This window comes from Pogoniulus pusillus, chromosome 36, assembly GCF_015220805.1.
Source record: "Pogoniulus pusillus isolate bPogPus1 chromosome 36, bPogPus1.pri, whole genome shotgun sequence".
Classification (NCBI taxonomy): Eukaryota; Metazoa; Chordata; class Aves; order Piciformes; family Lybiidae; genus Pogoniulus; species Pogoniulus pusillus.
In genome coordinates, this window is record NC_087299.1 from 665,340 (window position 1) to 687,530 (window position 22,191).

The 22,191-nt window shown below is 60.5% G+C and overlaps 1 protein-coding gene across 2 annotated transcripts in view; it reads left to right on the forward strand.

Annotated features, from left to right (window-relative positions):
* Nucleotides 1-22,191, forward strand: part of EPHB2 (EPH receptor B2) — a 152,598-nt gene that overhangs the window by 48,653 nt on the left and 81,754 nt on the right. For both annotated transcript variants that reach the window (XM_064172341.1, XM_064172342.1), the window contains exon 3: nucleotides 4,075-4,759. In XM_064172341.1, the coding sequence (XP_064028411.1) occupies nucleotides 4,075-4,759 (685 nt within the window). The remainder of the gene's footprint in view (nucleotides 1-4,074; nucleotides 4,760-22,191) is intronic.

The following is a 22,191-nucleotide window of genomic DNA, read 5'->3' on the forward strand; positions in this document are numbered from 1 at the left end:
CAGCTGCCCAGCCCTGCGTGCAGAGCTATTGGCTCAGCCTCCTGCTGGCCTCCATCCACTCTGCAGAGCTTGAGTGAAGCTGTGCAGGCCTCGCCCCGAGCCTCACAGCCAGCCCCAGGCTGCCCTGGCAGATGGCAAGAAGTGTCCAAAGAAAGCCATGGAGGTGAGGAAAGCTGCTGCTGGGCTGCCTGGCACAGCCACTGCCACCCCAGTGCCATGCTGAAACCTTCCCCTGAGCCCAGCCTGGCTGTTGAGGGGGCCTGCTGGGCACACAGAGGGGGTGATGGGCACACAGTGGTGATAGGCACACAGAGGGGGGTGATGGGCACAGAAGGGTGATAGGCACACAGAGGGGGGTGATGGTTGCACAGAGGTGGGTGCATCACAGAGGGGCGATGATAGGCACACAGAGGCGATGATGGGCACACAGAGGGGGGTGATGGGTGCACAGAGGTGGGTGATGGGTACACAGAGGGGGTGATTGGCACACAGAGGTGGGTGATGGGCACACAGAAGCAAGGATAGGCACACAGAGGGGGTGATGGGCACACAGAGGTGGTGATGGGCACACAGAGGGGGTGATGGGCACACAGAGGTGGGTGATGGGCACACAGAAGCAATGATGGGCACACAGAGGGGGTGATGGGTGCACAGAGGTGGATGATGGGTACACAGAGGGGGGTGATGGGTGCACAGAGGTGGGTGATGGGTACACAGAGGGGGTGATGGGCACACAGAGGTGGGTGATGGGCACACAGAAGCAAGGATGGGCACACAGAGGGGGTGATGGGCACACAGAGGGGGTGATGGGCACACAGAGGTGGGTGATGGGCACACAGAAGCAATGATGGGCACACAGAGGGGGTGATGGGCACACAGAGGCGATGATGGGCACACAGAAGCAATGATGGGCACACAGAGGTGATGATGGGCACACAGAGAGGAGTGATGGGCACACACAGGTGGGTGATGAGCACACAGAGGCTATGATGGGCACACAGAGGTGGGTGATGGGCACACAGAGGCGATGATGAGCACACAGAGGGGAGTAATGGGCACACAGAGGCGATGATGGGCACATAGAGGTGGGTGATGGGCACACAGAGGCGATGATGGGCACATAGAGGTGGGTGATGGGCACACAGAGGCGTTGATGGGCACACAGAGGGGGGTGATGGGCACACAGAGGGGGGTGATGGGCACACAGAGGCGATGATGGGCACACAGGGGGGTGATGGGCACACAGAGGCGATGATGGGCACACAGAGGTGGGTGATGGGCACACAGAGGCGTTGATGGGCACACAGAGGGGGGTGATGGGCACACAGAGGCGATGATGGGCACACAGAGGTGGGTGATGGGCACACAATGGGCGGGAGCAGGAGTCAAGTCTCTTTCTCTCCCGGGCCAGGCTCTCTTGCCGGCAGCCTTCCCATGTGTGCAGCGCGGCCGCTGCCGGCTGCCGGCCCCGTAATGAGGCCGGGGGCTGCTGGGAGCCGCCCCCCCCCCCATTGTGCCGCTGCCTGCTTTGAGCTCCCGGCGCCGTAATTAGGGAGCCGGCAGCGAGGGAGAAGCAGCTCATTAGCGGCGAGGAAGCGCAGGGGCTGCTGCGCGGGGGTGACTGTCTCCCGGCTGGGGAGTCCTCCTCACGCCGGCTGCCTGCTGCAGGGCTGTGGGAGGCTGCTGGGGGCGCTCCCAGGGCCCCTGTCCTTCTCAGGGTGGCGGTGCCCAGCTGGAAAGTCCATCGCTGCCGCGGGGGCGCCTCCTGTCTCCCCTGCAGGCAGGTGCCCGGGGAGATGTGGCACTCGGGCGGCGATGCTGTGCCGCCTTCCCAGCCGCTCCCGGTGCGGCAGGACAAGGCAGGGCACCCTCCCGGGGGGATGCTGGCAGGAGTGGGTGCAGCTGGCATCAGCTGGACGATGAAAGCTGCTGGTGCTCCGCTGGTTTATTGCCTCTTTGGTGCCCATGCCCAAGCAGTTGCTTTTTCCCTGCTGCCGTGGCACTTGCAGGTGTCCCCATGCCCTTCTGTTCACTCCTCATCCCTGAGCTGCAGACTCTCCTTGCACCGTGCTCCTGCCTGGCCAGGACTGAGTTCTTCAGGCTCATGTCCTGAGTCCCCTCTGGGGACCATGCAGGCGTGGGTGGGGATGGGGCAGTGCTGGGCACCCCTGCCCATAGTGGCTGAGGTGCTATTTGAGAGCAGGTGGCAAGAGGAGTCCAGGTGAGGGAGAGCCAGGGCAGAGGCAGGGCAGGAATTGCTTCCCTGTGTCTTGCCCTCAATTTCTTCCTGCCCCTCCCAACTGGTGCCCCCCAGACTGGGGAAGTCCTGCAGCTTGCCACTAGTACAAGACTTCTATTTCTGGAAATGGAGCAGATGCTGCCTGTGTTCTGTGGGGATGCTTTCCTCCTCCCCCAGCCATGGCAGCAGATCTGCAGCCACTGCCAGTCAGAAGTGGTTGGAGCTGTTTGGGGATCTTCCCTGACAGCCTTCTGTTGGGCTCTTAGCCTTGATGTGCGAGGAGCAATCTGTCTTCCATCTCCTGGGCCTCCCTATGTGGTCCTGGATGCCCTTGTGAGGCTGTTTGCAGGCCAAGGAGCTGGCAGTGCTCTGCTTCTGCAGGGTTTTCCCTGCAGACCTTGGTCCTGGCACTGGTGCTGGACCCAGGAGGTGCTGCCACCCTGCCCTGGGTGTCATGGTCCTGCTTCCAGGGCAGGGCTGTGCTCACAGTTTCACGTCCACGAGAAAGAGCTCAGCTTCCACTTGAGCAGCTCTATGAAGAAGTTGCTGAGCTGTTCCAGCTGGCTGGGACTGTGTCACACTCCAGCTGCACCCTGCTCCCTCCTGCCAGTGTCACAAGGGTGCTGTGGCTGGGGAGGGGCAGCCTGGGGAGAGGCTCTGCCTGCCAGAAAGGGCTGGGTTTGGGGAGAGGTGCCCTGGGGAGCCAAGTGAAAGGTTCTCCTCCCAAAAAAGACCCTTTCCCCTCGGTGCTTACCACAGAGAAGTGTTGGCTGGTTACAGGCTGCTGCTCTGCCCTTTGCTGGTGCATCACCTTCCCCAAAGTCTCCCATCCTACTAAGCATAGAGACAACATCAAGCACTGAACCATTTGGAAAGAACCAGCCTGGGTAAAGGGCAAGGAGCTGGACAGGGCCAGGAGGTGTCACACCAGCCCAGAGCTGTCTGGAGAATCCTCCAGAGCTGGCAGGCAGATGTTAGTCAGTCTGAGGGCACCTCGGCTGAGCGCCCCGTGGGGAAGTGTGCCAGCTCTGAGCTGTCCTGCTGAGAGGGTTGTTAGCACAGCCTGCAGGATGTACAGCAGGTCCAGTTCAGGACAGCTGGGGCTGAGACCTGCACACACCTGCGGGAGGGACCCCAAAGAATGTTGGCTCTTGGAAGGGATGAGGGCTGCCAACAGGATCTCACCCAGCATCTCCCTGAGGTCAGAGAGGCTCCCATAAAGCTTCCTCGAGGGCAAGGCTGCTGGCTGCTAGCCCACGGCCCTGCTGGCCACCCCTCAGGCTGCATCTGGTGCAGGTTGTGCTCCTGAGGCAGCAGGTCCTGTCTACCACGGCTGTGACAGCAGCAGTGGGAGCACATCTGCTAAAGGAATCCTTTTCCTCTGCTGGGAGGCTCTGCTGCAGGCAGGAGCCCCTGCTAAAGACATTACTGCCTGCAGAGGCTGTGCACGGCCTTGCCATGCCCTCCCTGCTGGCAGAGATGCTCTACCATAAATCCGGGCATGGAGCATGGTGCTGCTGGCAGTGAGCTGGCCCTGAGCTCTGCTGAGGGCTTGGGTCACCTCCCCACAGTGTGGAGCCTGCCTGGTGCACAGCATGGGTCAAAACCTGCTGGAGCGGGGCAGAGGCATCTAGGTACAGGGTGCTTACAGGGTGCTGCTGGAGCTGTGCCAGGGCGAGGTGCTGGGCACCGGTGGAGCTGCCCCTTGGGATGGGCACGACGTGGGGGTGCTGGGCCTGGCAGAGCTTGGCAGATGACAGGGTCGGGGGGAAGCAAGGAGGGTGTGGGGACATGAGCTGGGAGCAGCCCTTTGATTCTGTGTGTCCTGTTGACAGTGGGAGGAGGTGAGCGGCTACGACGAGAACATGAACACCATCCGCACCTACCAGGTGTGCAACGTCTTCGAGTCCAGCCAGAACAACTGGCTGCGCACCAAGTACATCCGCCGGCGCGGCGCGCACCGCATCCACGTCGAGATGAAGTTCTCTGTCCGCGACTGCAGCAGCATCCCCAACGTCCCTGGCTCCTGCAAGGAGACTTTCAACCTGTACTATTTCGAGTCGGACTTTGACTCAGCCACCAAGACTTTCCCTAACTGGATGGAGAACCCTTGGATGAAGGTGGACACGATCGCTGCTGACGAGAGCTTCTCGCAGGTGGACCTCGGTGGGCGGGTGATGAAGATCAACACTGAGGTGCGCAGCTTCGGGCCCGTCTCCAAGAGCGGCTTCTACTTGGCCTTCCAGGACTATGGGGGCTGCATGTCCTTGATTGCCGTCAGGGTCTTCTACCGCAAGTGTCCCCGCGTCATCCAGAACGGGGCTGTCTTCCAGGAAACCCTCTCGGGGGCGGAGAGCACCTCGCTGGTGGCAGCCCGGGGGACGTGCATCGCCAACGCGGAGGAGGTGGATGTGCCAATCAAGCTGTACTGCAACGGGGATGGCGAGTGGCTGGTGCCCATCGGGCGCTGCATGTGCCGGGCAGGATACGAGTCGGTGGAGAACGGAACTGTCTGCAGAGGTAACCGCTGGCCTTCGGCCTCGCCCCGCGCGCACCTGGCTGTCGCTGGCCCTGCTGCTGCTGCTGCTGCAAGTGGGGATTTGCAGCTGGGACTCTCAGCTGGCATCTGCACTAGCCTACCAGGAGTGACCTCCTCGGGCACGGGTGGGAGAGGAGCACATCTGTGGATGTTGAGTCCTTCCTCAGATCCTCAGTTCCTGCCCGGGGGTCATTTATCCATAGCAGAGGCTCAGCATTACCTCTGTGTCCTCAGAGCCACCAGGTCCAGGGATGCTGGCCTGTTGCTGGTGCCCTCTGTTTTGCCCGGGTCTCACAGGGGCACACCTGTGTGTGCCATGGTGCATGTCACTGCAGTCACCTCCCAAAACCGAAGGGCTGGTTTCGTTTTGGTTTGCACCCTTGGTGTGGGCTGAAATGTTTCTGGGGTGAGGGGAGCAGAGTGCAGGTACCCAAAGATGATGTGGCAAGAGGGAGCGAGCTCACTGCAGCATTCTTCTCGTGGTGACCCAGGGTGGGACATGGTCATGTGTTGCTCAGGCCCAGGCTCTCCAGCATGGCAACCTCCGAGTCTGGTCCCTGAGCTCCCTCAACTCAGGTCTGCTGCCCTGTAGATGTTGTCTTGCTCCTGTAGATATTCAAAGACAGACTCTGGGAGCATCTGCTGAGAGCAGCTGAGCACCATGACCGTGCATGGCTCTGAGATGTCAAGGGACTCTGTAGTGTGTGTGGTCTTGGGGCAGTTGAGAAGACTCTACCCTGTCCTGGCCGAGTGTCAGAATCGCAGCACAGCTTCGGTGGCATCAGCACACAGCAGATGGGTCTGGAGCGGTTGGTGGCTACTGCAGAGCACAAGGAAGGAGCTGCCTCCTCCTGTCTTACAGTGGAAGGAGGTAGCCAGGCAATATCAGGCAGATGTAGGAGAGGTGCTGCTGGTGGGGAGAGGGACACTGCAAAGAGGGGAAGGGACAGTTTCTGGCCTGAAGGTTGGATGGTCCCTTTGGAGGTCAAACCATGTCTCCTGCTGGTGCCTGGGCTGCCTATGCACCGCGCTGCAGGTGGGTGTCACTTCCTACCTGTGCTTGGAGCTCACTGGGGCACTGAACATCTCTTGGCACCGAGCTGGGAGCGATCAAGCGTCCTCCAGCGGCAGCAGGGGCAGTGGTGGGGCTGGGGCCAGGGAGGAAGCTCTGCTGCAGCGCAGCGTGGGCAAGGCCGTGGCAGGACGGCTGCTCCGCCATGCTCGAGCGGAGCATTCCCAGCACCTCCAGCAAGCCAAGTGATTGATGTCAGCTTTTCCATCTCAGCCTGTGTCTTCCTCCCGCGCGGAGCCAGCCCTGCCCAGCTCTATGCTCTGATGGCTTCTCGGGGCTGCCCGGCCAAGGGACGGTCCCTTCGTATGCCCCCGGGCTCCGTGTACGGAGCTGGAGGGGCCGGGAGGGGAGGCAGAGCGGGCAGGAGCGGGGGGCCGAGGTGGAGGGAGAGAGCGAGCAAGGAGGGGGAGCCCAGGGCTCGCCTTTGTGTGTGCGGCAGCAGCAGGGTTTGGGAGGTCCGGTGCCTCGGCAGCTGCTGCCGCAGCCGGTGCTGGCGTGCGCCGGCCCCGCGCTCCTCGCCCTCATCAATCACGGCGGCCGCAGCGCACCGGCTCCGAGGGGCGGCTGGCTCCGGGGCTGCCCTGCCTCCCCTCTCCCTCCCCTTCGCCTTCCCCTTCCTCGTCCCGTGCGGAGCTGCTCCGTCAGGGCGGGATGGGACCCCAGGGCTGTGCCAGGCTGGGTCACGCCCTCCAGCTTCCCCGAGCAGCCCTCAGAAGAGGAGTGAGGGCTGGGAGCGGAGCCAGCCGTGGAGCTGGCAGGACAGATTTAGCATCCTCATCCTCTCCCAGCCCCCACAGTGAGCCCCGCAGAGGGCTGGGAAGGGGCTGGCCACCCCGACGTGGCCCGGCAGAGGAGGGGCTCTCCTGCCCGGCTCAGCTGGGGAAGGGGCTGCAGCAGGGCGCATCCTGCCCAGCTCCCCCCAGCGCCTCGCCCCGCTCCCCGCGGCCGAGCCGTGGTGTGGGGGCTCGCTCGTACATGTGGCCGGCAGGTTTCTCCTGTTCGCAGGGGCGGGAGGGAATCTGGGCCCCTCTCCAGAAGCAAAACAAAAGCAAATCCGAGCTGGCTTTGGAGGCAGAGTGCTCTTGCGTGGCTCAGACACCCAAGCGGGCTGTGGTGGGGAGCGTGGGGCTGTGGCTCACTGTTCCTGCCCTGCCGAGGGGTCCCAGCGGCCAAGGGCACGCCGAGCAGTGGCTGCCCCTGGGTGCAGCTGGAGGCACTGGCAGGAGCTGCTGGTTTCCTCGGGTGGCTCCGTCGCTGCGAGCCTGCGCCCGGCAGTGTGCAGGGGATATTTATGGAGGAAGTTCATGCATCTAACAGCTTAAGCTCTCCTAAGCTCGCAGCCCCAGCACAAAGGATTTGGGAGCAGTTAACAATTCTGTGTGGTTAAGAGATTTTCATTTCGCTGGGCCTTGATGGCCAACCCCGCAGGGCCCTGCGAGGGGCTGCCTGCCTGCTCCCCCTTGCTCTGCTCGCTCCTCGGCTCCTTTCGGCTGCGCTGCGAGGGGCTCCATGCACCTCCCCCAGCCCCATCCTCCCGCTCGTCGGCTTCACCTTCCCCTGCTCCCTGCCTGCCTCTTTTTTCTCCATCTCCCTGTTCTTTGTCTGCTGCCTCCCCCTCACCCCGCCCGTCCCTCCCATGCAGCACACCGAGCGCATTGGCTCCGCTCCGCAGCGCGGCAGTCATTGTGCTGCCGCTCCCTGCCTGGGCTGGACGGAGGCAAGCGCTGCCTGCCAGGGTCTCTGTTTGCTCAGGGGTGGCTGGTCCCAGCTCTTCAAGCCTGCCTTCAGCTCCTCTCCATCTTTGGAGGGCATCTGCCCATGCGTCTGGTCACGGTGCTCGCAGCAGCCTCCTCTTTGTTGTGTCCTTGCAGCGCGAAGTGCAGGGAGGTGTTGCTGTGGTGGCAGGGATGGGGTCTGCCCCACAGAGCTGCTTGTGACACTGGTTTGCTGTCAGAGACGTCTGCCACCGTCCCTCAGGGTCGCAGGTGTTTGTGGGGAGGAGAGGAGCTGGTGGTGTGCTGGGAAGAGGAGGAACCTGTTCACCTAGGTGGTGTGTAGGAGATCTGGGCTGCCACCTGTCTCCTGCTCAAGGTGGAGCTGAGCCACCCCCGTGGAGAGCCTGAGGGGTCAATAGTGTGTCCCCTTTGGAGCCTGCGCTGCCTTCCTCTTGTTCCTTCCCTGGGCAGCAGAGCCAGGAGAGAGGACATGGGAGCCCTAACACAGCTCCAGCACTCAGCCTGGTGCTGGTCTTGTCAAGCAACACCACAGCCCAGTTCCACCAACAACCCAGCTGGGTGCTCCTAGCCCAAGTCTAGAGGGAGAAGGGTGCCCTCCAGGGTGATTGCTGGGGCAGGCTGGTACTTAGGGCATCCCAGTCTCAGCCTGTGCAGGACTGGATGGTAGCTTTTGGTAGGGCTGTGCCCGCTGGATGTGGGTCCTACAGGTGGACTTCATGAGGGCCTTCCTTGCTTGTGCTTTCATCTTGTTCTGAGCTCCAGCACAGCAGATTTGCCCTCAGCCTGCTGCGTGCTGGGGCTGTGGCTGCAGCAGCAGTGGTGTGCACATGGCAAGGACTCAGTCATGGAATGGCTTGGGTCAGAAGGGACCTTAAAGATCATCCAGTTCCAACCCCCTGCCATGGGCTCAGAGTTTCCTTCACTCTAAAGGTGTGGGAGGCAGTGGGGATCTGCCCCAGCTGTGCTGTGCATGGTGTCAGAGTGGGGCAGGTATGTGCCAAGGGCTGGCAGGGCTGTGCAGCTCTCTGCTGTGCTGGGGCAGGCTCTGTCCCAGCTGTCTTACACTCATGTCTCATCAGTGTGTGAGAGGCTGTTCAGCTCCATGCCTGCTTTGGGTCTGGGCCTCCACTGGGATGCTGGACCCAGCCATGAGTTAGAAGACCCTAGGGGTGATGAAGTCCTTGCAGGGAGCACTGCTGGGTGAGCTGCAGCAGACACAGCCAGTGCTGGTGTAAGAAGGTTTCCAGGCTGTACCTAGCTCTTGTACCTCAGGGACCACAACTGCTTTGTCTGTGCCTATTCAAGAGTCATCCTTGGCCCTTGGTCCTCTGATAAGGTTTTTGGCTCTTCCCAGCCTGAGCACTGCTGGAGCAGATTCACCATGGGCAGTGATCAGCTGGGAGCAGATCAGGGCCGTGGCCCTGGAGGTCCTTGCCCCTGGAGGTGTGATCAGCCCTGTGCAGAGCACATTCCTTGTCGTGCATGCACAGCTCTGCAACAGGAACCCTTCAGCTTCGGTGTGCACCACGCTGCAGCTTCCATGGCATCAGCTGAGGTGTTGGGAAGGCTCTGGATGTTCTCATGGGTCATTGCCAGCAGGGCCAGGAGGTGCCCATCCCCTGTGCTCAGCACTGGGCAGGCCACAGCTCGAGTGCTGTGCTCAGCTCTGGCCCTCACTGCAGGAAGGACACTGAGGGGCTGCAGCCTGTGCAGAGCAGGGCAGCGAGGCTGGAGCAGGGCCTGGGGCAGCTGGGGCTGAGGAGGGGCTGAGGGGGCTGGGGGGGTGCAGGTGGAGCAGAGGAGGCTGAGGGAGACCTCCTTGCTCTCTGCAGCTGCCTGCAGGGAGGTTGGGGTGAGGAGGGGGCAGCCTCTGCTGCTTGGTGCCAAGGGACAGGAGCAGAGGGAATGGTTCCAGGCTGCTCCAGGGGAGGCTCAGGCTGGATGCCAGGAAATGTTTCTGCCCTGGGAGGGTTCTCAGACATTGGAATGGGCTGCCCAGGGCAGTGCTGCAGTCCCCACCCCTGGGGGTGTTGAGCACTGTGTGGGCCTGGGGCTTAGGGCCATGGTTTAGTGGTGACCCTGCAGTACTGGGTGGGACTGGGAGAGCTTGGGGCTCTCTGCCAGCCAGCTCTGTGCTGGGACTCTGTGGATGATAACAGCGTTGGACAACCCAGAGGCAGGGACCAGCCTTGCTGGCTGCAGCAGGAGCAGCCCTGCCCTGCAGAGGCTCTGAGCTATGTGCTGAGCGTGTCCCACGGTGTGGGCAACCTCCCTGAGCTCCGGAGCAGCATTCCAGCTGCTGTGAGGGAGCAGTGTGGCTGCACTCTGGTACTTCTCCCTGCCACTTTGGACGTTGCATCAGAACCCTCCCCAGGCTGAGCTGCCTTGCTGTGTGTCCCATAGCTGCACGCAGGTGGGTGCCACTCTTCCCTCCTCCCTTCCACCCTTTTTTTTTTCACTGTGAGGGTGGCAGAGCCCTGGAGCAGGCTACCCACAGAGCCTGTGGAGTCTCCTCCTCTGGAGATCTTCAAGACCTGCCTGGATGTGTTCCTGTGTGACATGCCCTGGTTGGTCTTGCTTTAGCAGGAGTGTTGGAGTGGATGGTCTCTGGAATCATAGACTCATAGAATGAACCAGCTTGGAAGAGCTCCAAGCTCCTCCAGCCCAACCTAGCACCCAGCCCTGCCCAACCAACCAGACCATGGCACTCAGTGCCCCAGCCAGGCTTGGCTGCAACACCTCCAGGGATGGTAACTCCACCACCTCCCTGGGCAGCCCATTCCAATGCCAATCACTCTCTCTGACAATAACTTCCTAACAACATCCAGCCTCAACCTGCCCTGCCACAGCTTCAGGCTGTGTCCCTTTGTTCTGTTGGTTGCCTGGCAGCAGAGCCCAACCCCACCTGGCTGCAGCCTCCCTTTGGGTAGTTGTAGACAGCAGTGAGGTCACCCCTGGAGGTCTCTTCCAACCCCCCCCACGCTGTGATGTGCTGTCTGAAGACTGGAGCTGGCAGTGAGGCTGCAGTAGCAGCCCTAAAATAGCCAAGGCTGCCTGGTTTGGCAGGAGGCTTTCCCCAGCACCTCTGAGCATCCCACGGCCTCAGCTGTGCCCTGCTCCCTCTGCCCTCTCCGTGGGAGCTCCTGGGTGGGTGCCATCCTGACATGCTGAGTTAACAGTGCTTAACTTTAGGAGCTGATATTTAACATCTCGAGCTCCTGCTGGAATGGAAAGTGTTCCACCAGCGTCCTCCAAGCTGATGACATCAGCTGGCTTCTCCCCAACTACAGGCAGGGATTTCTCTGCCTTTTCTGCAGGGTTGTTGACAATCTGAATGCTCCCAGCCAGCCATGGCCCCATCTCATTGTGGATGCTGCTCCTTGGGCTTCTCCCTCTCCTCCCTCTCTGTCTGGGATGTCTCTTTCTTTCCATTGCTTTGATTCTTCTCCCTCCTGCTTCTCGTTGACCCCTTCACGTTGTGAATCCACTTAAGGCTGGGCTGGGGATTGCAGCTTCTTGGGATTCCTGGAGTCAGAGTTGATGCCAGCTTGTTCTCTGCACACTGCTGGGTGCTCTTCGGCCTCCTGAAGGCTGAGGTCAGACCAGGGGGAGGCTGACAGAGCAGGAGGGGCCAGGTGGGGGCTGGGTTGAGGCATCTACTTTCTGGCAGTCTGAAGGCCCAAGAGATGCTGAGCTTGCAAGGATAGTTACAGGTGGTCCAGGGGTGGGGTAAGACATCTACTGCTGACGTCTTGCCTGGTCTCCCTGGTGGACAAGACAGCTCAGAGCAGGAGGTGCTGCTTCTGAGGGACTAGACCTGCATGGCCAGCAGCAGGCAAAGGAAGTGAGAGCTGCCTTCTCTTTTTGCTGTCAGGGTGAGGGATGGGCTGAGGTCTTCCACAGAAGTCTTCTCTGCAGAGGAAGGGAGGAGATGAGGCTCTCCAGAGCATGAGTGTTGTTAGTGAACAGCAGGAGCCTTGCAGGGCACTCCCAGCCCTGCTGTGAAGGCATAGGAAAGACCCCAGCAGGCTGCAGAAGATAATTTGTGCAAGAGCAAACCACGAGAAGTGTGGAGGGGAGCAGCAGATTCTCGTCTCTGAGTGTGGGCAGGGCATGAGTCCCTTGTGCTGGAGGAGAGAGGGAGGCCTGAAATCCAGCAAAACCTCCTGGGAGCTTCCTGGTGGAGCTGGTTGCCCTCCCCAGGACTTCTTAGGGAGGCATGGTGGAGTTGTGCACTGCCACTGTGCCCAGCTGCTGCCTCAGCCCTTCCTTGCTGTGCTCGAGCTCTGCTGCCATGCAGCTGCTCCCCCTCCTGCTTCAGGACACCTTGCTGCCCCCTCCCTGTCCTTGCTGCCCCCTCCCTGTCCTTGCTGCCCCCTCCCTATCCTTACTTCCCCCTCCCTGTCCTTGCTGCCCCCTCCCTGTCCTTACTTCCCCCTCCCTGTCCTTGCTGCCCCCTCCCTGTCCTTGCTGCCCCCTCCCTGTCCTTACTTCCCCCTCCCTGTCCTTGCTGCCCCCTCCCTGTCCTTGCTGCCCCCTCCCTGTCCTCGCTGCCCCCTCTCTGTCCTTGCTCCTCCATCCCTGTCCTTGCTGCCCCCTCCCTGTCCTTACTTCCCCCTCCCTGTCCTTGCTGCCCCCTCCCTGTCCTTGCTGCCCCATCCCTATCTTTACTGCCCCATCCCTGTCCTTGCTGCCCCCTCCATTTCATTGCTCTCCCACCCCTGTCGTTGCTTCTCCCTCCCTGTTCTAGCTGTGCCATCCCTGTCCTTGCTCCCCCATCCCTGTCCTTTCTCCCCGATCCCTGTCCTTGCTGCCCCCTCCCTGTCCTTGCTGCCCCCTCCCTGTCCTTACTTCCCCCTCCCTGTCCTTGCTGCCCCCTCCCTGTCTTTGTTGCCCCCTCCCTGTCCTTGCTGCTCCCTCCCTGTCCTTGCTCCTCCACCCCGTCCTTGCTGCCCCCTCCCTGTCCTCGCTGCCCCCTCTCTGTCCTTGCTCCTCCACCCCTGTCCTTGCTCCTCCACCCCTGTCCTTGCTGCCCCCTCCCTGTCCTTGCTGCCCCCTCCCTGCCCTTGCTGCCCCATCCCTGTCCTTGCTGCCCCATCCCTGTCGTTGCTCCCTCATCCCTGTCCTTGCTGCCCCATCCCTGCCCTTGCTTCCCCACCTCCCTGGCATTTCACTGTGGGATTGGAGAGAAGATGGGAGAAGGTAGGTGAGAGCTCTCTGTTGGACAGAGAACGATGTCCCCTCTGCCCCTCCATCTGCTCTGGTGGTGCAGGGCCAGCAGCCTTGTGACAGGGAGACTTTCCTGGAGCTGATGTCTGCACCAGTGCAGAGCTCTGCCCCTGGCTGCGTTTTGCAGATGAAACAGCATTTTGGACCAGAGAGCACATTCCTGCTCTGGCTACGCCCTTGGAGTGGGGAAGGGCTCCCTGGCAGCAGCCCCTGCCTCTCCTCCTGCCTCTCCTCCTTCCTAGGCCTCCCTTTCTTCTCTTTCTGTCTGTTTTTTTTGTCTTCTTTATCCTTTTTCCTTTTTTTCCCTTTTCTAAGAAAAGTGGTAAACATTACTAGGACCTGGAATGAATAGCTGGGATCCAGGCCCAGGCTTCCAGGGTTTTAACCCCTTCTTGCCATCAGATGCAGGGAATGTGCTGTTCTACCCTGGGGTTTTCCCTTTGGCTCCAGGTGCTCAGAGGGCAGGGGGCAGGGGGCTGCATTCAGTGATTTGTTAGCACTGAAGCTTCCTGGGGCAGCAGGAGGAATGTGCCTCAGCATGCTACAGCTGTGCCCAGGCAGTCCCAAGCACAGATCCAGGCTGGGCAGACAGTGGATGGAGAGCAGCCCTGTGCAGGAGCACTTGGAGGTGCTGGGTGATGAGAAGCTCACCATGAGCCAGCACTGAGTGCTGCCAGCCCAGCCCCAGCCTGGCCTGGGCTGGTCCCCAGCGGTGTAGGCAGAAGGGCAGGGAGGGGATTCTCCCTCTGCTGTGCTCTGCTGAGACCCCCTGCAGTGCTGGGGCAGCTCTGGAGTGCTGGGCACAGACAGGGACCTGCTGGAGCAGGGCCAGGAGGCCACAGTGGTGCTGGCAGGGCTCTGCTGGGTGGCCAGGCTGGGGGAGTTGGGCTTGGGCAGCCTGCAGAGAAGGCTCCAGGGGGCCCTGGTGACCTGAAGAGGCTCCAGGAGCGCTGGGGAGGGACTTCAGACAAGGGCTGGGAGTGAGGGGATGAGGAGTGATGGTTTCAAGCTAGGAGATGGCAGCTGGAGATGTGCTTGGGAAAGCCAAGGCAGTGTTTGAGCTGAGGCTAGCCAGGGAAGTCAGAGGCAACACCAGGAGCCTCTGCAGGTACATTGCTGGCCAAAATAAGCCCAGGCAAGGTTGGGCCCCTCAGAGAGGGAACAGGTGCAATGGTCACAAGTGGCATGGACAAGGCTGAGGTTCTCAACAACTTCTTTGCCTCAGTCTCACTGCAAAGGCCTCCAGCCACACTGCTGGAGCCATGGAAGATAATGGCAGGGCTGGCAGGAAGAGCTGCACATCAGAAGTGAAGATCAGGTTCATGATCACCTGAAGAACCTGAAAGTGTTCAAGTCCATGGGACCCGAGGGGATGCACCCAGGGGTGCTGAGGGAGCTGGCAGATGAGGTTGTAAACTCCTCTCTGTTCTATCCCAAAGCCCTGGCAGCCTGGGGCAGTCCCCACTGGCTGGAGAAGGGGAAACAGAACTGCCGCTGTCAAACAGGGTAGGAAGGAGGAGCTGGGGAGCTCCAGGCCAGGCAGCCTCACCTCTGTGCCCAGGGAGGTCATGGAGCAGATCCTGCTGGAGGCACTGCTGAGACAGGAGAGCAGTGAGGAGGTGACTGGGTGCAACCAGCATGGCTGCAGCAAGGGCACATCCTGCCTGGCAGACCTGATGGCCTTCTAGGAACAGGTCACAGCATTCATAGATGAGGGTTGAGCAACTGAAGGCATTGAGCTGGCCCTGAGCAAGGCCTTTGGCACTGTCCCACACCACATCCTGGTCTCCAGGGTGGTGCCACAGGGGTTTGAGGGGTGCAGCACTGGATAGATGAAGAAGTGGCTTGATGGCCACACCCAAAGAGTGGCTCAATGGGTCCATGGCCAAGTGCAGGCCAGTGACAAGCAGAGTCCCTCAGGGATCAGTCCTGGCACCAGTCTTGTTCAATATCTCTGTGGGTGCCATGGGCAGAGGCACTGAGTGCAGCCTCAGCAGGTTTGCTGCCCACACCAAGCTGTGTGCTGCAGCAGCCAGGCTGGAGGGCAGGATCCATGCAGAGGGAGCTGGGCAGGCTGCAGAGGTGGGCACAAGCCAAGCTCAGGAGGCTCAACTAGACCAAGGGCAAGGTCCTGCAGCTGGGTTGAGGCAATGCCAAGCACCAATCCAGGCTGGGCAGTGCCAGGCTGGAGAGCAGCCCTGAGGAGAGGCACTTGGGGGTGCTGCTGGAGGAGAAGCTCAGCAGGAGCCAGCAGTGTGCACTTGCAGCCCAGAGAGCCAAGCAGAGCCTGGGCTGCAGCAGCAGCAGTGTGGCCAGCAGGGCCAGGGAGGGGATTCTGCCCCTCTGCTCTGCTCTGCTGAGACCCAACCTGGAGTCCTGCATCCAGGTCTGGAGCCCCTGGGACAAGAGGGCTGTGGAAATGCTGGAGAGTGTCCAGAGCAGGGCCAGGAGGATGCTCAGAGGCTGCAGCAGCTCTGCTGTGAGCACAGCCTGAAAGAGTTGGGGCTGTGCAGGCTGGAGCAGAGGAGGCTCCCAGGTGACCTTCTTGTGGCCTGCCAGGATCTGAAGGGGGCTACAAAAAAAAGCTGGGGAGGGACTTTTGAGGGTCTCAGGGAGTGACCCAACCCACTCTGTGGTTCTGTGATCATCTCTAACTTGAGGAGAATTGGATAAAATGCTGCTTTTGAGGAGGTTTTTTCCTTCAGTTGAGGTTTTTCTGTGAGTTGGGCCAAAGCCAAGGGATGATTTAGAAGATCTGACTGGGGAAGGTACCCTCAGGCAGCTGTGGAGGACCTCAGGCAGCTGTGGAGGACTGGGTCTGGGGTCAGATGCTGACACTCAGAGCACTGTGGTTGTATTCCAGAGGCCTGAGGTGAAGATCTTGCAGCAAAACTGATCTGGAAGCCATCATTGAGCTTAATTAGCTCCAGGGAAATCCTTTGTTGTTTCCCATGTGCCTCAGAACCATCACCTGTCACTGGGAAGCAGGAGTAGAAGTCCCTACACAGGCTGGGGAGTGGCAGCAGAGGGTTTGATGGCTCAGCTGGTGCTGTGTGTGTGGAACAAGCTTCCAGAGACCTGAAAATAGCTTGGAGCTGGCAAAAGTCCACAGGGATTGCAGGCTGGGGAGCAGACTGAATGAGCACCCAGGCCTGGGTGGGGGCTGGCAGCATCAGGAAGCAGTTGTGAGGAGGAGAACTTTGCATCAGGTGTGCAGACAGGCCAAGGGGAATGGTTTGGAGCTGAGGCAGAGCAGGGTTAGGCTGGAGCTGAGGAGGAGCTTCAGTGTGAGGGTGGTGAGAGCCTGGCACAGGCTGCCCAGGGAGGCTGTGGCTGCCTCCTGCCTGGGGGTGTTCAAGGCCAGGTTGGATGAGGCTTTGAGCAGCTGTGCTGGTGGAGGAGTCCTTGTCCATGGCAGGGGTTGGAGCTGGGTGAGCTTTGAGGTCCCTCTCAGCCTGACCATCAACCTGTGCATCTGTGCTCTGTGGTGGGGCTGAGGCTTCCTCACCTCCATTGCCTGGCATCTGCAGAAGTGGTGTTCAGGAAAAGGAAGGCAAAAACATTGCCCAGAGAGAAGAGTCCTGGCAGGAGGGGCAGAGCCTGGCAGGCCCCGTGCTGGCTACCAGCAGCTGCTTGAAAGCAGAGCTGCAGAGCACTGCTGTGCTTTGGGTGGGCTGTGGCCACAGCAGAGACACATCTACAAGCAGAAGAGCTTCTGAACCAGCTCCCTGAACCACCTCGCCCCAAGAAGGACATTGAGGAGCTGGAGCAGGTCCGGAGAAGGGCAAGGAAGCTGGGGAAGGGCCTGGAGAGCAGGGCTGGGGAGCAGCAGCTGAGGGAGCTGGGGGTGTTTGGTGTGGAGAAGAGGAGGCTGAGGGCAGAGCTCACTGCTCTCTGCAGCTCCCTGAGAGGAGGCTGGAGCCATGTGGGGGTTGTGCTCTTCTGCCGTAGGAGGAGATGGCCTGAAGTTGTGCCAGGGAGGGTTTGGGTTGGGCATGGGGAACGATTTGTGACCTGCAGGAGTGGTCAGGGGACTGGAGCAGGCTGCCCAGGGAGGCAGTGGAGTCACTGTGCCCAGCGGAGAAATGTGCCTTGGGAGCTCCTGCTCTGGCAGGGGCTGGACTCACTGCTGTCAGCTCTGCCAGCTTGGACACTGACCCAGGCAGCAGTGCTGGTGTTAGACTCTCAGTTTACTCCTTAGGATGGACCTGTGGCACTGACTGAAGAATGAGAGATGGGAAGAACAATCCCCAGGCTTTCTCCAGCTCAGCCTTGCAGCTGCAGCCACTCCTGAGCTGGCCTGAGGACCTGGAGAGGGTCTGTGGGGCTGACAGTGGCAGAGGCCACACTTCAGACTCAGCCACTGCTTGTGCTGATGGAGCATCAGGAACTCCACCGTGCTTGCTTGTGTTGCCACTGTGAGTGGGGTTGATGTGCAGCAAGGGTGACAAGTCCCAGGCTGTGTGTCTTCAGCATCCCCTGTAATTGGGGCTGGGCTGTTTGCTTTTTGCTTCTGGAAAGGTTTCTGCTGCCTGCCTCAGCTGGAAGCAGTCCCAGTTGGTTTTGGTTTCTCATGAATTGGAGCCTGGCTGCTCTTTCCAGGATCTCCCAGGCTGAAAGCTGCTCACGGACCTGCCCCTGTGCCTGGTGCTTGCCCCAGGGCGTGCCGAGCCCGGGGCAGAGGCAGGTCACACGCAGGCTGAGCACACTCTGCCCCCGTGGTGGTTTTGGGTGCACCTTGGCAGGGACTGTGGCAGGGATTTGCCCACCTGCCAGGGCTGGTTTGCTGCTGCTGCCAGCTGCAGGGCAGAGATCACAGAATCACAGAATCCTTTACACTGGAAAAGACTTTGGAGGTCTTAGCTGAGGATGTCCATGCTCACTGCAGGGGGTGGACCAGGTGACCTCTGGGAGCCCTTCCAGCCCAGACCATTCTCTGATTCTGGGGTCTTTGAGCCCAACCATTAACCCTACCCCACCAAGTCCACCACTAAGCCATATCCACGAGCACCTCATCTCCATGGCTTTGGAACATCTCCAGGGATGGGCACTCCTCCCTGGGCAGCCTGTGCCAGTGCCTGACAATCCTCTCAGTGAAACAAATCTCTCCTCACATCCAGCCCAGACCTCCCCTGGTGCCATTCCCTCTCTTTCTGCCACTTGTTACCTGGGAGAAGAGTGTGGGCATGGGAGTGGGAAGCAGCTGGAGCAGAAGGTGCACAGCTGAGCAGAGGCTTCTGATGTTCAGGCTGGGTGCAAGTGCAGTTGTGCTGCTCAGCCTAAGGAAGAGAGGCTTGCACAGCACATCTCTCTGGCAGCACAAGCCCTCCCTCCAGGCTGGGTTGCCTGACACCAGGCTGCTGCCATGAGAAGGGGGCAGAAAGGCTTTGGTGGAGAGCAGGAGGACATTGCCAAGGCAGGGATGGGGTAGCAGGGCACTGGGACCACTGCTGCGCTGCTGCAGGCGTCTGGGGGGAGGCTGAGATGAGGTTTCCATGGAAACCAGAGCTGTGGTTTCCTGCACACCTATGTGCTGGAAGGCCAAAGCAAGCTCGGATGGGGGGAGGAAGCAGCATTGGCAGCTCACCTCTCCCGGGAAGCTTCAGCCCTGAAGCATGGAGCACAGGCAGGCAAGAGGTCATTTGGTACCTGAGCTTGCTTCAGAGCAAGGTGGGCAGGGGGCTTTGGGAGGGCAGCATCCAGAGGTAGGAGTGTTCATACCAAGCCAGGTTGCTTGTTAATGACCAGGATTGATGAGTTAGCCTGGAAGGACCTGCAGCAGCAACACTCTTGGCATTTGGGCTGTAGCCTCTGCCTGTGAGCATCACTTCTGTATCACCTCTGTGTGAGCATCACTTCTACATCACCTCTGTATGAGCATCGCCTTTGTGTGGGCATGAGCTCATTGTGAGCATCAGCTCCGTGTGGGCATCACCTCCTGAGCATCAGCTCCGTGTGGGTATCACCTCTGTGTGGGCATCAGCTGCATGGGAGCATCAGCTCCTTGTGGGCATCACCTCCTGAGCATCAGCTCCGTGTGGGCATCACCTCTGTGTGCCCTGCTGCTTCCCTAGCAAGGCGCCATGGCTGTGGGTGCCGTGGGAGGAGGCTGATCAGGGCAGGTGAGGACAGGAGTGAGACAGCAGCTGTGGCAGAGCTGCCACCCCTGGACAGAGACCTGCCGCCAGGAATCCTTCCAGACAGCTGCTGGCTCCTGGCACAGCTGCAGCTGGCTCAGCTCCGGTGTGTGAAGTCTGAGGCTTGTCTGTGTCCCAGGTATTTTCTGCTGCTGGGAGCTGATTTGCTGGATCCCCCTTGGGGTGCAGTGTGCAGGTCTCGGTCCCTCATGCCCTCTGTGTGTGTGGCAGTGCCCTGGCACCGCTGCAGCTGCAGCCCGTGTGCAGTGCCACGCTGTCACTGCCTTTGAACCTGCGGGCCGGGTTGTGGCTGCAGCAGCGATGAGTGCTGGAGCTGCTAGCAGACTGGAAATGTCTTTTGTCAAAGCTTGAGATGCCTCCAACCTCCTTTAATTAAAGACAATTACTGCTTTCAGCCCTCTCCGCAGCTCGGCTGGGTTGTTTGCAAACACACAGCTGCGGGAGGCTTTGTGCCCCTCGCCGAGTCCCGCTTCCCTGGAGACGCACAGAGCTTCTTTATTGCCGGCACTGCGGCTCCTGAGCAGCTGAGGAGGAGGAGGAGGAGGGGCACGGCCCTGCCTGCTGGGGTGTCTTGAGGTGCGGCAGAGACTTTGCAAGGGTAACCTGGAGCAGTCCTGCCTGCCTGTGTCCAGCCTTTCCTGCCTGCATGCAGCCCTCCACTGCCCACCTCCAGCTCTCTCCTGTCTCTGCCCGGCCAGCCCTGCCTGTATCCTGAGTCCTTGTCCAGCCATCCCTGCCTGTGTCCTGAGTCCTTGTCCAGCCATCCCAGCCTGTGTCCTGAATCCTTGTCCAGCCATCCCTGCCTGTGTCCTGAATCCTTGTCCAGCCATCCCTGCCTGTATCCTGAGTCCTTGTCCAGCCATCCCTGCCTGTATCCTGAGTCCTTGTCCAGCCATCCCTGCCTGTATCCTGAGTCCTTGTCCAGCCATCCCTGCCTGTATCCTGAGTCCTTGTCCAGCCATCCCTGCCTGTGTCCTGAATCCTTGTCCAGCCATCCCTGCCTGTATCCTGAGTCCTTGTCCAGCCATCCCTGCCTGTATCCTGAGTCCTTGTCCAGCCATCCCTGCCTGTATCCTGAGTCCTTGTCCAGCCATCCCTGCCTCAGGGTGTAGCAGTGCTGGGTGCTGCCCTGCCCAGGGATAGGGTTAGGGCTTCTGCCAGAGGTGTGAAGGTGGCAGTGGAGGTGTTGGGTGCAGAGGAGGTGGCTCCTGCCTTTGGCCGCAGTGGGACGGAGCAGAGCAGGGCTGTGAGCTCCACATGGGTCCCTCTGGGGGCTGCTCTGCTGGCCTGGCCGTGGCCTTTCATGCCTGTGCCTTGGCTTCTCCTCGCTGCAGGAGTGGCACCAGCCTGGCCAGATCTGAGCCTTCTCCACTGAACCATGCTCAGAAGAAAGAGCTGAAACCACCTGGAGCCAGTCCCCTCCTTTTTGTGCTTGGATAACTGAGAGGCAGCCAAGTGGAGCTCACCCAAGCCTTGCAAAGCAGTCAGGGCTGGCACAGGAGCAGGCAGCAGCCACTGCAGGCCCCTGGGATGCTGTTCCCAGGCTCAGTTGCTGTGGCCAGGGCCATGGCTCCTCTGTTTTCAGGTGCCAGTGGTCTCCTCGGGAGGGGTCAGGGCACTGCCTGCCACGGGAGTGTTTGGTTGTTAAATCAGAGTGGAGAGTGCTGAGGGGAGCCCAGATCCTCCTGGAGCTACAAACAGCCTGGCACTGCCCTGCCCTGGCAGATCCATGCTGCAGCTCCGGGTCCCTGGCCAGCACTAAGCACTGGGCTGAGCACGAAGGGAAACAGCCCTCAGGTGGGGAGCCCAGAAGCTCTTTCCCCTTAAACAGCCTCTCTCTGGACACCTTCCCTCTGTTCTGGGGGGGTTCTTGCTCCACACAAGGCTCCTGGAGGCCCACGGAGGAGCTGGAGCAGCCTCCCAGAGCGAGTCCAGGGTGCAAGTAGGAGCCATATGGTGGCAGCAGGCAGACAGGGACAGACACCCCCAGGGCAGGGAGCAGAGCTTCAGAGACGCTGCTGCAGGGCATGGCTGCAGGATGTGCTAGCTCTGGGGGCAGTCCTTGGCCCTGGGGGTGGCATCATGGGGTGCTTTAGCTCTGGGGGCACAGCCCTGGGGGTGGCATCATGGCGTGCTTTAGCTCTGGGGGCACAGTCCATGGCCCTGGGGGTGGCATCATGGGGTGCTTTAGCTCTGGGGGCACAGTCCATGGTGTGGTACCCGTAGTGGGATTGTGAGCTCTAGACAAGTGCTTGGATGTGATGATCTGAGAGGTCTGTTCCAACCTCAGTACTTGTGTGGGTCTCTGGTGAGGTTCTGGGGCTCCAGGGACAGAGCCCACACTCTTTAGTGCAACATTAGGCAGTTGGTCCAGGCAGACCCAGGAACAGATCCAGGAGGAGCCTGAGAGAGCTTCCTACATGTTGAGCACGAGTGCAGGTGGAAAACTTGACCCTTGTGGAGGCTCCCTGGCACCCACTGGCTTCCAAACCTGTCAAGTCCAGGCAGGAGGAGGCAGAAGCCATGGCAGAGTGACAAGGGCTGCTCCCCCTGTCCCCGTTGTCGTGTCCCTGGCAGTCAGTTGTGCACTGTGTTTGTGCACCATGCTAAAAACCACTTCCCTGCCAGCTGCAGGGAACTGCAGGCAATCTGTTCCTGCTCCTGGCTCTCCCCCGATGGCTCCAGACCGCTCCCTGGGAGCTGCTTTCGCCTGGAAGGTGCTGAGTTGATGGCCTCTCCATATGGAAGCTGCTCTGTATCCCCAGGCATTCCCATCACCTGCTTCCTGACCTTGCCCGAGATGAGCAGCCCTGCAGGGCTCCCTGCCGAGCTGTGATCACCTTCCTGGGCTGCACCAGGCTCCCTCCTTAGTTCCTTGCAGCTCCTCATTGCTCCCGATGATGAATGAGCTTTGAGCTGCTTTTTGCAGAGCATTATCACTGCTGCTGCCTGCATCTCCTCCCTGTATCTTAAGAGCTAACTGAGTGCCCACCGAGGTGCTTGGGTAATTGGGGCTCTCTGCCCGCCCCGGAGTGCTTTGCTTCCCTTCTGTCACCACTGAATTTCCTTTGCCTCCTTCCTGCCAGGCACTCAGCAGCCTCAGAGTTCCCATCCTTGGGTGCCAGTGGCTCCAGCTTGGGTCAGCCCTGGCGGATCTGGGGCTGTGAGGCCATGCAGAGAGACTCAGAGCAGGGCAAAGAGGGACCTGATGAGGCTCA